The sequence below is a fragment of the Arvicanthis niloticus genome, chromosome 3 (genome assembly GCF_011762505.2).
Source record: "Arvicanthis niloticus isolate mArvNil1 chromosome 3, mArvNil1.pat.X, whole genome shotgun sequence".
Lineage (NCBI taxonomy): Eukaryota > Metazoa > Chordata > Mammalia > Rodentia > Muridae > Arvicanthis > Arvicanthis niloticus.
The window spans coordinates 138,038,219-138,053,675 of record NC_047660.1 but is presented as its reverse complement, the minus strand read 5'-3'; the positions used below and the strand labels follow the sequence as shown (position 1 = coordinate 138,053,675).

Here is a 15,457-nt window from a genome sequence, read left to right as displayed (position 1 = left end):
ACTGAGGCTGGGGCTGAGATGGAGGACGCTGTCCTAGATGCTGTTTACAAGACTCCACGGCGCCTTTACATCCAGTCTCTATGAAACCCGAGTGGAGAGGAAGGATGGTGCCTGACTGGCGGCGCCTGCGGGGAAACTAGAGTGGGGGTACACCAGGACCCTGAAGTCTCAGAGAAAGTGCTTGACAGGAGGCCCCTCCCTCCACCCTCCTCCATAACTCCAGTCCCTCCATCCTACACAGCAAGCATCCTAGGCGGGTCCAGGAGGCGGAGCACGCGGGTGACCCAGCGGTGACGCGGTACGGCTCCGCTAATATAGAGACGCCCTGGGGCACAGAGACAGAGCTCCGCAGCCATCTCGTTCAGAGCCAGAGCAACAGCGGCCGGTTGACACTCGTCCATCACCCGCCACCAGCAGCAGCGCCACCACCATGCGGGAGATCGTGCACCTGCAAGCCGGTCAATGCGGCAACCAGATCGGAGCCAAGGTGCGCAGGGCTGGGTAGGGGGTGGGGATGCACAAGGACTCAGAGAGGGGTCCTTGGCTCTCCCAAGGCTCACCCAGGAATTTTGCATCCCAGGTGGAGGAGGGGAGCCAGGACAGAGCCAGACTGGGAACAAAGAGGCTGATGATGGGGGCAGGGCCTGGCCTTGTGTCTCTTGGCCACAGCTGGCCTTACAGCTGGGCCACTGTCACCCTCAGTTGCCCGGCACAAAGAGGCACAGCCCCTCCTCCCAGGGCTGCTGCCGGGGTGGACTGGCACCAAGTGGCGCCAAGCCTCTCCCTACCCCCAACTTCTCCCTTCTTGCTGGCTCATGCTTTGCTCTGGCTCTGAGGTCCCAGTTACCTCACAGACAGACAGTCAGCAACTGGAGAAGTGGCTTTAAGAGTGTCCTAGACACAGCATCTCTCAGCTCTTTCCGACTAGCACTGAGACCCACTCTGACATCTTAGCACTTGGTGGATAGAGGCAGGAGCCCAAAAATAGCCTCCCATACACAGTAGTTGGAGGCCACCCTGAGCTACATGAAACCCTCTGTCAAAAAAATAAGGGGTGGGGGCTATCGCTCAATAGGTTGAGCCCTTGCCTAGGTGTTGTGTTAGACACCTGTCATCCCAGCCACTAGGCTGGGTTAAGGCAGGAAGATCAAGAGTTCAATATCATCCTAGGCTATCTAGTGAGTTTCAGGCTAGCCTGGGCTTTTTGAGACATTGCCTAAAAAATAATACACAGACAGACAGACAGACAGACAGACAGACATAAAATTTTAAGACAATAAGTCAAAAGGCTATTCAATACTTCCCATCATCAAACAAACAATAGGGCAGGCAACACGGTTCCTCCGGAGCTTATGGCTGAGCCTGACAACACAAGCACACGGTGTGAATGCACACATACATAAAAAAAAATTATTATTATTATTATTATTATTATTATTTTTTTTTTTTTTTTTTTTTTTTTTTTTTTTTTTTTTTTTTGGTTTTTCAAGACAGGGTTTCTCTGTTTAGCCTTGGCTGACCTGGAACTCACTCTGTAGACCAGGCTGGCCTCGAACTCAGAAATCCGCCTGCCTCTGCCTCCCAAGTGCTGGGATTATTAAAGGCGTGTGCCACCACCGCCTAGCCATAAAATGTTTTTTTTTTAATGTTTTAAAACAATAACGACAAAAAGGAAAATCTATTCACTTTGCCCCACCCCCATCCTCTAGTTCTGGGAAGTCATCAGTGATGAGCATGGCATCGACCCCACTGGGACCTATCATGGGGACAGTGACCTCCAGCTGGAGAGAATCAATGTCTACTACAATGAGGCCACAGGTAGGGCAGCCAGTGGGGTGGCATGGGGGGTGGCAGTGGAGGGACACTGTCAGGAAGGGACAGAATGTGCCCTGAAGCCTGCTGGACCTGGCACTCACCCCAGCTGCCCTCCATCTGCCATCCCCACAGGTGGAAATTATGTTCCCAGAGCCGTGTTGGTTGACCTGGAACCTGGCACCATGGACTCCGTCCGCTCCGGCCCTTTTGGCCAGATCTTCCGGCCAGACAATTTTGTGTTTGGTAAGTCCCTCTCCGCTGTGGGTACACAACATGTTTGTTTTTGTTTCTAAGTCCTTAAAGAATATTCTGTAACTAGCACCAAAGAACCGACTTGACAGGGTAGTCAAGGATTTGATTCGAACACCAAGAGAAACCTGGGGAGACATCAGACACAACTGAGGGGCTTCCTTAAAGAAGAGGTTCTGTGTTTAGATGGGGTAGCTCTAGCCTAGGGTAACCTCCAACTCTCTATATAGGTGAGGTTAGCCTTAAACTGATTTATGTAACTTAAGATAACCCTGAATTCCTGATCTTCTTGACCCTACCTTCCCAGTTCTGGGATGGTCCATGGGTTTCTGTGGGGCTGGGGGTGGAGCCTAGGGCTTTGTGCATGCCAGAAGAGCACTCTACCCAGGAAGGCCAGCCCCAGAGAAGCCCTCTGTCCACTGAGCCCAGCCCCAGCCCTCTGCCCCTGAGCCCAGCCCCAGCCCCAGCCCTCTGCCCCCTGAGCCCAGCCCCAGAGAAGCCCTCTGCCCCTGAGCCCAGTCCTAGCCCTCTGCCCCTGAGCCCAGTCCCAGAGAAGCCCTCTGCCCCTGAGCCCAGCCCCAGCCCTCTGGAAACAATGAGCTTAGGAAGGCCATGATGAGCATGTTTTTTGTAGACACGACTCTACTTTCTAGAAGGGATCTGAGCTCAGAGAAGTCGGTCCACTACCCCAGGGTTGGTGTTTGTCAATCTGTGTCCAGCCTCCCTCCTTTAGACCTCAGCTCCATGGGGATGGCAGGGAGTCAGAGAGGGAGCAAGCAGGCGACTATTTTGTTCTCTGCTACAGCCCCAGCTAGTGGCCTTGGGCAAGTGAGTTTCACTTACTGGTGGATACAAAATTTAGGGAAGATAATGTGTTCCTGAGTGGGTATGGTGAATACAAGGTCCTCCAGAAATGACTGTAGAGAGAAAGATACAGAGAAGTTAGGTGGGCCAAAGAGCATGCACACAGAGTGTGTGTCTGAAACACAGACTGAGAGGAGGAGGAGTTAAGAAAGGAAGGCAGAGAGAAAATAAAGGGAAAAAACTAAAAAGAGGCTTGGGAGATGACTGTAAAGTGTTCAATATGCAAGCATAAAGATGTGAGTTCAGATCCCAAGCATCCATTTAAACATACAGGCACAAGGCTAGCCATATCTGTAGCCATAGTCCTGGGGAGAGTGGCAACAAGAAAATCCCTGGAGTTCACTGTCATGCCAAGTATTGAGTTCTGGTTGAGCGAGAGACCATGTCTCAAAGTAAACAAACAAACAAGGTGGTAAGAGATAGAGGAAGACTCCAGACATTGACCTCTGGTCTCCATACACATGTGTAGACACAGGCATGCACACACGGGTACACACACACACACACACACACACACACACACACACACACACGTGAAATGAAGCAGAGGTCTGCTGGAGGTGAGGGAGGGGCCTTGAATACCAGTGGAGAAGGAATTTCAGGCAGAGAAATTGGCCTGTGCAAAGGTCCCAGAGCAGGACACAGCCCTGTGTGATGGAGAAGATGCCAGGAGGCCCATATGACTGATTATAGAAAAGGGAATGAAGAAACGCGGACGACCAGGCAGGAGGGAACAGGGCAGCGGGAGTCCTCCTTGTGGGCTGTAGGGCCAGCAGGAACTGGTGTAGGATATTAAAGAGGAGCCTTTGGGACCTGACTGAGGTCACCAGTGCCCTCTGGCTGCTGCAGGGAGAACAGACAAGAGACAGAGCCTAGGCAGGGGACTAGGAGAGGCAGAGGAGATTTTCAAAGCTTAGATGAGGTACAATTTTGCTTAGCTTTTCGGAGTAACCTTCTAGCTTCTGGATGAAGGTGTGGCCAAATTGAAACACTATTAACTTTAGTTATTATATCACACAATAATCGGGGCTGGAGAGATGGCACAGCAGTTAACAGCACTGCATTCTAGCAGGGGACCCTGTCGGGTTCCCAAAATCCTGGTGTGTTTCAACCATCCACTCCAGAGCACCTGACACCTCCAAGGGCACAGACACACAGACCAAAAAATGCTCATGCCCCTCCCCCCAAAATATAAATAAAATAAAAATTGAAAGATAGAATTTATATAAATAAAATAAAAATTGAAAGATAGAATTTATATAAATAAAATAAAAATTGAAAGATAGAATTTATATAAATAAAATAAAAATTGAAAGATAGAATGATAGAATTAAATCACTCAGATTTTAATAGTTGGTTGTTTGATAATAAGGTACTGATTATTGTTTGTGCCCTATTACCATATTAAATGATTATTGTCAGTAATAACAGTAATAGTTGTGTTGTTGCACAGTAGGGTTACTGCTGAAACAATATACAGAATCTCATGCAGCTGAGCGGAATCTCTTAAATGTCTTTAGGATAAATAAGACATTGATGTATGCAGTGCTATGGATTGTTGTATGTAGGGAGTTGGAATCTTTATCCTAACTCAAATATTGTACAGTATGGACCCGTATCAAAATACAATGTGGTCCCCCACAAATGTGTATGATTTTTATGTCTTGGCTAAAAAAATTAATCTGGATGCTGGTGATGAAGGAGCAGCCAGGAGGCTTGTGTGGCTGGGGCAGAGGGTGTGAGAGGAAGAGATGGAAGCAGAGGCAGGAGGGGACAGGGCAACGTGGGCACTTGCCTGGGTCCCGTGTCCAGCGCCACAGACACTGGGTTTCCTGATGTCTATCATCATCTCAGTGTTCCATGGAGCAAGAGGAGCAGGAGTTCAAGGTTATCCTGAACTACACGTGGGGTTAGAGACCAGCCTAGGGGTTGTGAGAGCCTGTGCGCAGTAAATAAATAACGTGGAGCCCAGCATGGGAGTCCACTCCTGTCAGCCTAGCACTCTGCAGGCACGAAGCCAGTTCATGAGCAGCCAGGGCTGCACAGCAAGAACCCACATAAAGAAATAAACAAAATCCACCTAAGACAGATCACCGGAGGACTGCAGACAGCTCAGTGGTCAAGAGCACTTCCTGCTCTTCCAAAGGACCTGAGTTCGAGTCCCAGTACCCATGTCAGGTGGCTCACAGCCACCTCCTGTATCCATGGAGACTGGTGTGTAGGAGCACATATACTTAACTGCACGCACACACAAAAATACAGCTTTGTTGGTTGGTTGGTTGGTTGGTTGGTTGGTTTATTGGTTGGTTGGTAGGTTGGTTGGTTGGTTGGTTGGTTTATTGGTTGGTAGGTTGGTTGGTTGGTTGGTTCGTTGGTTGGTTGGTTGGTTGGTTGGTTGGTTGGTTGGTTGGTTGGTAGGTTGGTTCGTTGGTTGGTTGGTTGGTTTGTAGGTTGGTTGGTTGGTAGGTTGGTTCGTTGGTTGGTTGGTTCATTGGTTGGTAGGTTGGTCGGTTGATAGGTTGGTTGGTTGGTTGGTTCATTGGTTGGTAGGTTGGTTGGTAGGTTGGTAGGTTGGTTGGTTCGTTGGTTGGTTGGTTGGTTTGTAGGTTGGTTGGTAGGTAGGTTGGTAGGTTGGTTGGTTGGTTCGTTGGTTGGTTGGTTCATTGGTTGGCTGGTAGGTTGGTTGGTAGGTTGGTTGGTTGGTTGGTTCGTTGGTTGGTTGGTTGGTTGGTAGGTTGGTTCGTTGGTTGGTTGGTTGGTTTGTAGGTTGGTTGGTTGGTAGGTTGGTTGGTAGGTTGGTTCGTTGGTTGGTTGGTTCATTGGTTGGTAGGTTGGTCGGTTGATAGGTTGGTTGGTTGGTTGGTTCATTGGTTGGTAGGTTGGTTGGTAGGTTGGTAGGTTGGTTGGTTCGTTGGTTGGTTGGTTGGTTTGTAGGTTGGTTGGTAGGTAGGTTGGTAGGTTGGTTGGTTGGTTCGTTGGTTGGTTGGTTCATTGGTTGGCTGGTAGGTTGGTTGGTAGGTTGGTTGGTTGGTTGGTTCGTTGGTTTGTAGGTTGGTTGGCTGGTAGGTTGGTTGGTAGGTTGGTTGGTTGGTTGGTTCATTGGTTGGTTGGTAGGTTGGTAGGTTGGTTGGTTGGTTCGTTGGTTGGTTGGTTCATTGGTTGGTTGGTTGGTAGGTAGGTTGGTTGGTTGGTAGGTTGGTTGGTTGGTGGTTGGTAGGTTGGTAGGTTGGTTGGTAGGTAGGTTGGTTGGTTGGTAGGTTGGTAGGTTGGTTGGTTCGTTGGTTGGTTGGTCCATTGGTTGGTAGGTTGGTCGGTTGATAGGTTGGTTGGTTGGTTGGTTGGTTGGTAGGTTGGTTGGTTGGTTGGTAGGTTGGTTCGTTGGTTGGTTGGTTCATTGGTTGGTAGGTTGGTTGGTTGGTAGGTTGGTTGGTTGGTGGTTGGTAGGTTGGTAGGTTGGTTGGTAGGTAGGTTGGTTGGTTGGTTGGTTGGTTTATTGGTTGGTAGGTTGGTTGGTTGGTTGGTTCGTTGGTTGGTTGGTTGGTTGGTTGGTTGGTTGGTTGGTAGGTTGGTTCGTTGGTTGGTTGGTTGGTTTGTAGGTTGGTTGGTTGGTAGGTTGGTTCGTTGGTTGGTTGGTTCATTGGTTGGTAGGTTGGTCGGTTGATAGGTTGGTTGGTTGGTTGGTTCATTGGTTGGTAGGTTGGTTGGTAGGTTGGTAGGTTGGTTGGTTCGTTGGTTGGTTGGTTGGTTTGTAGGTTGGTTGGTAGGTAGGTTGGTAGGTTGGTTGGTTGGTTCGTTGGTTGGTTGGTTCATTGGTTGGCTGGTAGGTTGGTTGGTAGGTTGGTTGGTTGGTTGGTTCGTTGGTTTGTAGGTTGGTTGGCTGGTAGGTTGGTTGGTAGGTTGGTTGGTTGGTTGGTTCATTGGTTGGTTGGTAGGTTGGTAGGTTGGTTGGTTGGTTCGTTGGTTGGTTGGTTCATTGGTTGGTTGGTTGGTAGGTAGGTTGGTTGGTTGGTAGGTTGGTTGGTTGGTGGTTGGTAGGTTGGTAGGTTGGTTGGTAGGTAGGTTGGTTGGTTGGTAGGTTGGTAGGTTGGTTGGTTCGTTGGTTGGTTGGTCCATTGGTTGGTAGGTTGGTCGGTTGATAGGTTGGTTGGTTGGTTGGTTGGTAGGTTGGTTGGTTGGTTGGTAGGTTGGTTCGTTGGTTGGTTGGTTCATTGGTTGGTAGGTTGGTTGGTTGGTAGGTTGGTTGGTTGGTGGTTGGTAGGTTGGTAGGTTGGTTGGTAGGTAGGTTGGTTGGTTGGTAGGTTGGTAGGTTGGTTGGTTCGTTGGTTAGTTGGTTCATTGGTTGGTAGGTTGGTCGGTTGATAGGTTGGTTGGTTGGTTGGTTGGTTGGTTGGTAGGTTGGTTGGTTCATTGGTTGGTTGGTTCATTGGTTGGTAGGTTGGTTGGTAGGTTGGTTCGTTGGTTGGTTGGTTCATTGGTTGGTAGGTTGGTTGGTTGGTAGGTTGGTTGGTTGGTAGGTTGGTTGGTTGGTTGGTGGTTGGTAGGTTGGTAGGTTGGTTGGTAGGTAGGTTGGTTGGTTGGTAGGTTGGTAGGTTGGTAGGTTGGTTGGTTCGTTGGTTAGTTGGTTCATTGGTTGGTAGGTTGGTCGGTTGATAGGTTGGTTGGTTGGTTGGTTGGTTGGTTGGTAGGTTGGTTGGTTCATTGGTTGGTTGGTTCATTGGTTGGTAGGTTGGTTCGTTGGTTGGTTGGTTCATTGGTTGGTAGGTTGGTTGGTTGATAGGTTGGTTGGTTGGTTCATTGGTAGATTGGTTGGTTGGTTGGTTGGTTGGTAGGTTGGTTGGTAGGTTAGTAGGTTGGTAGGTTGGTTGGTTGGTAGGTTGGTTGGTTGGTGGTTGGTAGGTTGGTAGGTTGGTTGGTAGGTAGGTTGGTAGGTTGGTTGGTAGGTAGGTTGGTTGGTAGGTTGGTAGGTAGTTTGGTTGGTTGGTAGGTAGGTAGGTTGGTTGGTAGGTTGGTAGGTTTATAGGTTGGTTGGTAGGTAGGTTGGTTGGTTGGTAGGTAGGTTGGTTGGTTGGTAGGTTGGTAGGTTGGTTGGTAGGTTGGTAGGTAGTTTGGTTGGTTGGTAGGTAGGTAGGTTGGTTGGTAGGTAGGTTGGTTGGTAGGTTGGTTGGTAGGTTGGTAGGTAGGTTGGTTGGTTGGTAGGTTGGTTGGTTGGTAGGTAGGTAGGTTGGTTGGTAGGTTGGTAGGTTTGTAGGTTGGTTGGTAGGTAGGTTGGTTGGTTGGTAGGTAGGTAGGTTGGTTGGTAGGTTGGTAGGTTTGTAGGTTGGTTGGTAGGTAGGTTGGTTGGTTGGTAGGTAGGTAGGTTGGTTGGTTGGTAGGTAGGTAGGTTGGTTGGTTGGTTGGTTGGTTGGTTGGTAGGTTGGTTGGTAGGTAGGTTGGTTGGTTGGTTGGTTGGTTGGTTGGTAGGTTGGTAGGTTGGTAGGTAGGTTGGTTGGTTGGTTGGTTGGTTGGTAGGTCGGTTGGTAAGTTGGTTCGTTGGTTGGTTGGTTCGTTGGTTGGTTGGTTCATTGGTTGGTAGGTTAGTCGGTTGATAGGTTGGTTGGTTGGTTGGTTCATTGGTTGGTAGGTTGATTGGTAGGTTGGTAGGTTGGTTGGTTCGTTGGTTGGTTGGTTGGTTTGTAGGTTGGTTGGTAGGTAGGTTGGTAGGTTGGTTGGTTGGTTCGTTGGTTGGTTGGTTCATTGGTTGGCTGGTAGGTTGGTTGGTAGGTTGGTTGGTTGGTTGGTTCGTTGGTTTGTAGGTTGGTTGTCTGGTAGGTTGGTTGGTAGGTTGGTTGGTTGGTTGGTTCATTGGTTGGTTGGTAGGTTGGTAGGTTGGTTGGTTGGTTCGTTGGTTGGTTGGTTCATTGGTTGGTTGGTTGGTAGGTAGGTTGGTTGGTTGGTAGGTTGGTTGGTTGGTGGTTGGTAGGTTGGTAGGTTGGTTGGTAGGTAGGTTGGTTGGTTGGTAGGTTGGTAGGTTGGTTGGTTCGTTGGTTGGTTGGTCCATTGGTTGGTAGGTTGGTCGGTTGATAGGTTGGTTGGTTGGTTGGTTGGTTGGTAGGTTGGTTGGTTGGTTGGTTGGTAGGTTGGTTCGTTGGTTGGTTGGTTCATTGGTTGGTAGGTTGGTTGGTTGGTAGGTTGGTTGGTTGGTGGTTGGTAGGTTGGTAGGTTGGTTGGTAGGTAGGTTGGTTGGTTGGTAGGTTGGTAGGTTGGTTGGTTCGTTGGTTAGTTGGTTCATTGGTTGGTAGGTTGGTCGGTTGATAGGTTGGTTGGTTGGTTGGTTGGTTGGTTGGTAGGTTGGTTGGTTCATTGGTTGGTTGGTTCATTGGTTGGTAGGTTGGTTGGTAGGTTGGTTCGTTGGTTGGTTGGTTCATTGGTTGGTAGGTTGGTTGGTTGGTAGGTTGGTTGGTTGGTTGGTGGTTGGTAGGTTGGTAGGTTGGTAGGTAGGTTGGTTGGTTGGTAGGTTGGTAGGTTGGTAGGTTGGTTGGTTCGTTGGTTAGTTGGTTCATTGGTTGGTAGGTTGGTCGGTTGATAGGTTGGTTGGTTGGTTGGTTGGTTGGTTGGTTGGTAGGTTGGTTGGTTCATTGGTTGGTTGGTTCATTGGTTGGTAGGTTGGTTCGTTGGTTGGTTGGTTCATTGGTTGGTAGGTTGGTTGGTTGATAGGTTGGTTGGTTGGTTCATTGGTAGATTGGTTGGTTGGTTGGTTGGTTGGTAGGTGGGTTGGTAGGTTAGTAGGTTGGTAGTTTGGTTGGTTGGTGGTTGGTAGGTTGGTAGGTTGGTTGGTAGGTAGGTTGGTAGGTTGGTTGGTAGGTAGGTTGGTTGGTAGGTTGGTAGGTAGTTTGGTTGGTTGGTAGGTAGGTAGGTTGGTTGGTAGGTTGGTAGGTTTGTAGGTTGGTTGGTAGGTAGGTTGGTTGGTTGGTAGGTAGGTTGGTTGGTTGGTAGGTTGGTAGGTTGGTTGGTAGGTTGGTAGGTAGTTTGGTTGGTTGGTAGGTAGGTAGGTTGGTTGGTAGGTAGGTTGGTTGGTAGGTTGGTAGGTAGGTTGGTTGGTTGGTAGGTTGGTTGGTTGGTAGGTAGGTAGGTTGGTTGGTAGGTTGGTAGGTTTGTAGGTTGGTTGGTAGGTAGTTTGGTTGGTTGGTAGGTAGGTAGGTTGGTTGGTAGGTTGGTAGGTTTGTAGGTTGGTTGGTAGGTAGGTTGGTTGGTTGGTAGGTAGGTAGGTTGGTTGGTTGGTAGGTAGGTAGGTTGGTTGGTTGGTTGGTTGGTTGGTAGGTTGGTTGGTAGGTAGGTTGGTTGGTTGGTTGGTTGGTTGGTTGGTAGGTTGGTAGGTTGGTAGGTAGGTTGGTTGGTTGGTTGGTTGGTTGGTAGGTCGGTTGGTAGGTTGGTTGGTTGGTTGGTTGGTAGGTTGGTTGGTTGGTAGGTTGGTAGGTTGGTAGGTTGGTTGATCAGTTGGTTGGTTGGTAGGTAGGTAGGTTGGTTGGTTGGTTGGTAGGTTGGTAGGTTGGTTGGTAGGTAGGTTGGTAGGTTGGTTGGTTGGTTGGTAGGTTGGTTGGTAGGTTGGTATGTTGGTTGGTAGGTAGGTTGGTTGGTTGGTAGGTTGGTAGGTTGGTTGGTAGGTTGGTTGATCGGTTGGTTGGTTGGTTGGTTGGTTGGTAGGTTGGTTGGTAGGTTGGTTGGTAGGTTGGTAGGTTGGTTGGTAGGTAAGTTGGTTGGTTGGTAGGTTGGTTGGTTGGTTGGTTGGTTGGTAGGTTGGTTGGCTGGTTGGTAGGTTGGTTGGTTGGTTGGTTGGTTGGTAGGTAGGTTGGTTGGTAGGTTGGTAGGTTGGTTGGTAGGTTGGTAGGTTGGTTGGTAGGTAGATAGGTTGGTTGGTAGGTTGGTAGGTTGGTTGGTTGGTGGTTGGTAGGTTGGTAGGTTGGTTGGTAGGTAGGTTGGTTGGTTGGTTGGTTGGTTGGTTGGTTGGTAGGTAGGTTGGTTGGTTGGTTGGTAGGTTGGTAGGTTGGTTGGTTTGTAGGTTAGTTGGTTGGTAGGTTGGTAGGTTAGTTGGTTGGTAGGTAGGTTGGTTGGTTGGTTGGTTGGTTGGTTGGTAGGTTGGTAGGTTGGTTGGTAGGTAGGTAGGTTGGTTGGTTGGTAGGTTGGTTGGTTGGTAGGTAGGTTGGTTGGTTGGTTGGTTGGTTGGTAGGTAGGTTGGTTGGTTGGTAGGTTGGTTGGTAGGTTGGTTGGTTGGTTGGTAGGTAGGTTGGTTGGTTGGTAGGTTGGTTGGTTGGTAGGTTGGTAGGTTGGTTGGTAGGTAGGTAGGTTGGTTGGTTGGTAGGTTGGTTGGTAGGTTGGTTGGTTGCTTGGTAGGTAGGTTGGTTGGTTGGTTGGTTGGTTGGTTGGTAGGTAGGTTGGTTGGTTGGTTGGTAGGTTGGTAGGTTGGTTGATAGGTAGGTAGGTTGGTTGGTTGGTAGGTTGGTTGGTAGGTTGGTTGGTTGGTTGGTAGGTAGGTTGGTTGGTAGGTAGGTTGGTTGGTTGGTTGGTTGGTTGGTAGGTAGGTTGGTTGGTTGGTTGGTTGGTAGGTTGGTAGGTTGGTTGGTAGGTAGGTAGGTTGGTTGGTTGGTAGGTTGGTTGGTTGGTTGGTAGGTTGGTTGGTTGGTTGGTTGGTAGGTTGGTAGGTTGGTTGGTAGGTAGGTTGGTTGGTTGGTAGGTAGGTTGGTTGGTTGGTTGGTTGGTTGGTAGGTAGGTTGGTTGGTTGGTTGGTTGGTAGGTTGGTAGGTTGGTTGGTAGGTAGGTAGGTTGGTTGGTTGGTAGGTTGGTTGGTTGGTTGGTTGGTAGGTTGGTAGGTTGGTTGGTAGGTAGGTTGGTTGGTTGGTAGGTTGGTTGGTTTTCAAAAGTCTCACTATGTAAACAAGCTAGCCTTGTGCTCTGCCTCTCCAGTGCTGAGGTTAAAGGTACACGGTACCACATCCAGCTATTAAAAATAACAAAACTATTAAAATAATAAATGAATGAATAAAATAAAATAAGACTAACCACCACAGTCCCCAAAAGTAAATTAAATCAGTAAAGTAACAATATTGCTAACATTACTCTTCCAGTCTTTTCATTGTTAACTACTATTTACTAACTCTCATGTAGCACAGGTTAGCCTCCAACTCATTATGTAACTGTAGCTAGTCTTAAATACCTGGTCCTCCAGCTGCTACCTCCTGAGTACTGCGATGAGAGTGAGGCCAACACACTGACTTCTATTGTGGCAAGGGTGGAACTCTAGACCTCATGCATGCCAGGCAGGGCTATATCCATGAAGCCTAGCCAGGTACGCTTATTCTTCTAGTCTAATGATTCAGATACTAGGGTGCAGGACAGACGGGTTGTAGAGTCCACCCCTCCCCATGCCTGCGAATTCAACCCTGTCTGTTCCCCAGGTCAATCCGGAGCAGGCAACAACTGGGCCAAAGGTCACTATACCGAGGGTGCGGAGTTAGTGGATGCAGTCCTGGACGTGGTGCGCAAAGAGGCAGAAAGCTGCGACTGTCTCCAGGGCTTCCAGCTCACCCACTCGCTCGGAGGTGGCACCGGCTCAGGCATGGGGACCTTGCTCATCAGCAAGATCCGAGAGGAGTTCCCAGACAGGATCATGAATACATTCAGCGTGGTGCCATCACCCAAGGTGTCTGACACGGTGGTGGAGCCCTACAATGCCACGCTGTCTGTGCATCAGCTGGTGGAGAACACCGATGAGACCTACTGCATCGACAACGAGGCCTTGTACGACATCTGCTTCCGCACGCTCAAGCTGACCACGCCCACCTACGGGGACCTCAACCACCTGGTGTCGGCCACCATGAGTGGAGTGACCACCTGCCTGCGTTTCCCGGGCCAGCTCAACGCAGATCTACGCAAGCTAGCTGTGAACATGGTGCCGTTCCCCCGTCTCCACTTCTTCATGCCAGGATTCGCACCCTTGACCAGCAGGGGCAGCCAGCAGTACCGGGCCCTCACCGTTCCTGAGCTGACCCAACAGATGTTCGATGCTAAAAACATGATGGCCGCGTGTGACCCGAGACACGGTCGCTACCTGACCGTGGCTGCTGTCTTCCGGGGACGGATGTCCATGAAGGAGGTGGACGAGCAGATGCTAAGTGTGCAGAGCAAGAACAGCAGCTACTTCGTTGAGTGGATCCCCAACAATGTCAAGACAGCAGTGTGTGACATCCCACCCCGGGGCCTGAAGATGGCAGCCACCTTCATCGGCAACAGCACCGCCATCCAGGAGCTGTTTAAGCGCATCTCGGAGCAGTTCACCGCCATGTTCAGGCGCAAGGCCTTCCTGCACTGGTACACAGGCGAAGGCATGGACGAGATGGAGTTTACGGAAGCAGAGAGCAATATGAATGACCTGGTGTCCGAGTACCAGCAGTACCAGGATGCCACGGCTGAAGAAGGCGAGTTCGAAGAGGAGGCCGAAGAGGAGGTGGCTTAAGTCTCCTGCCATCACTCTGCCCCTAGGGCACAACAGCAAAGCTTTGACCCTGAGCACCCGACCTCTGCATCCAGCTGCCTCATTCCCTCCGATCCCATGAGCATTCTTCACCATGAAGGCCAAGCCCAAAGCCCAGGTTGCTTCTACCTGCTTCACCTTTAACTCCTAAACCCCACTGTCTCTCCAACCTGCCAGGGCTCTTCTAGTTCCCATGAGCGCCCCTCACCACACACACACACACACACACACTCCACCTCCTTAGATCTTGAAGATCCTTTCTTTTAAGCCTGGCCCTTTCTCCAGCACTCCTGAACCATTCTTCACGTCTGACATGCCCAGGTAGTTCTCTAGATCCTGACTTGCCTTCTTCCCCAGCCTCTCACCTTCCCTTACCTCTGACCTCACAGCTCCCCACTCCTGACTCTTGTGCCTTAGTTCAATTCTTACCAGAGAAATAATGAAGGAAGAAGAAAGAGAGGCCTGTTGCCTGGGGTGAGGGAGCCCCTCCCTACTATGCACCCCACCCTCTCTCCTGCTGACCCTCCATCAATAAATGAGTCACTGCTTTGATGTGGCTTTCTGTTGATTCAGTTTCTTCTCTGAGTGCAGCTAGGGAGTGGAGAGGCCCACAGGGTGGAAGAGGGCCTCTGAAGATCAACTCCTGGAGTGGTGGGGTACAGGGATTGCAGAACCAAAGAGACCAGGTTAGACCAGAGCAACTCTGTGGTGTAAGATAAGCCAGATAAGCCACTTGCACACCAGGAACATGCATACTGTGACCAGTCTTACTCTAACAAATCAAGTAAGACTTATTCAACATAGCCCACCTTGATAAGACAGACCTGAAGGTTGCTGGATTTTTTTTTATTTTTTATTTATTTATTTATTTATTTATTTATTTATTTATTTTGGTCCCTCTTTCCAGTGTGGCCACACTGAATGCATCTTCTTCTGCATTTTGTTTGGTTTTGGTTTTGGTGTTTTTGGAACAGATCTCCCTATATAGAAAGTTCCAGGTTGTCCTGGAACTCACTGTGTAGCCCAGGCTGGCCCTGAACTCACAAAGCTCTGCCTGCCTCTGCCTCCTGAGAGCTAGGATTAAAGGTGTAGCTAATTGGCTTCTCAAGGATGGGAAGCCACACTGAAGACTTTTTTTTTTAATTGTTTTTCAACATTATATTGATTTTATTTGTAATTGTGTGAATGGGTATCTGGAAGCCAGAGGCATCAGATCCACTGGAGCTGAGGCTGTGAACCACCCATGTGGTTCATCATTTCCATCCTGTGTGTTACTTAGGGTTTCCATTGCTGTGAAGAGACACCATGACCAAGGCAACTCTTAGGAAAACATTTAATTGGTGCTGGCTTACAGCTTCAGAGGGTTCAGTCCATTATCATCAAGGTGGAAGCATAGCAGGCAGGCATGATGCAGGAGAGGGAGCCAGGAGTTCTCCATCTTGATCCAAAGACAGTCAAGAGAAGACTGTCTTCTTTCAGGCAGCTAGGAGAAGGGTCTCAAAGCCCACCCCTTCAGCGACACAGCTGGAGGAGTCCAACAGGGCCACATCACTTCCTAACAGTGACCTTCCCTGGGCCAAGCATATTCAAGCCACCACACTGCAATACCAGTACATGCACTCAACTACTGAACCATGTCTCCAGTGCCCTGAAGTTAACTTCTTGGGGTACAGATGGCACTCTAAATTTGGTAATACCTGGGCCTGTCTGCCTGTCTTCAGTCAATTCTGTGATCTATCAGTGAGAGGTGTGTGTGTCTGTGCACACCTGTGTGTGCCCATGTGCATGCACACCTTACCTGGGTTCGGAGCCTCTGTTGCATTTCCATCAGGATTCCTGTGTGACCCCAGCTGTCAACTTCTGTCAGCCTCTTTTGCCCTTCAGTGCAGCTGCCCCTTGTAAATGAAACAGAGAAACAACACAGGGAAATGATGGCGGTGGTCTTCACAGACTTTCAATACTCAGAGGACTCAGAAAGAAAGGGTCTGGGTGTGGCCATGGGGACCATAAGGGTGAAGCTGGACC

The 15,457-nt window shown here is 49.5% G+C and overlaps 1 protein-coding gene across 1 annotated transcript; it reads left to right on the top strand.

Moving 5' to 3' along the window:
• Window positions 1-244: 244 nt before the first annotated feature.
• Tubb4a (tubulin beta 4A class IVa) lies at window positions 245-13,984 on the top strand. Its single transcript, XM_034498068.2, has 4 exons — window positions 245-487; window positions 1,710-1,818; window positions 1,948-2,058; window positions 12,357-13,984. The coding sequence occupies exons 1-4, from the start codon at window positions 431-433 to the stop codon at window positions 13,412-13,414; spliced, it is 1,335 nt and encodes a 444-aa protein (XP_034353959.1). The 5' UTR covers window positions 245-430; the 3' UTR covers window positions 13,415-13,984.
• The last annotated feature ends 1,473 nt before the right edge of the window (window positions 13,985-15,457 follow it).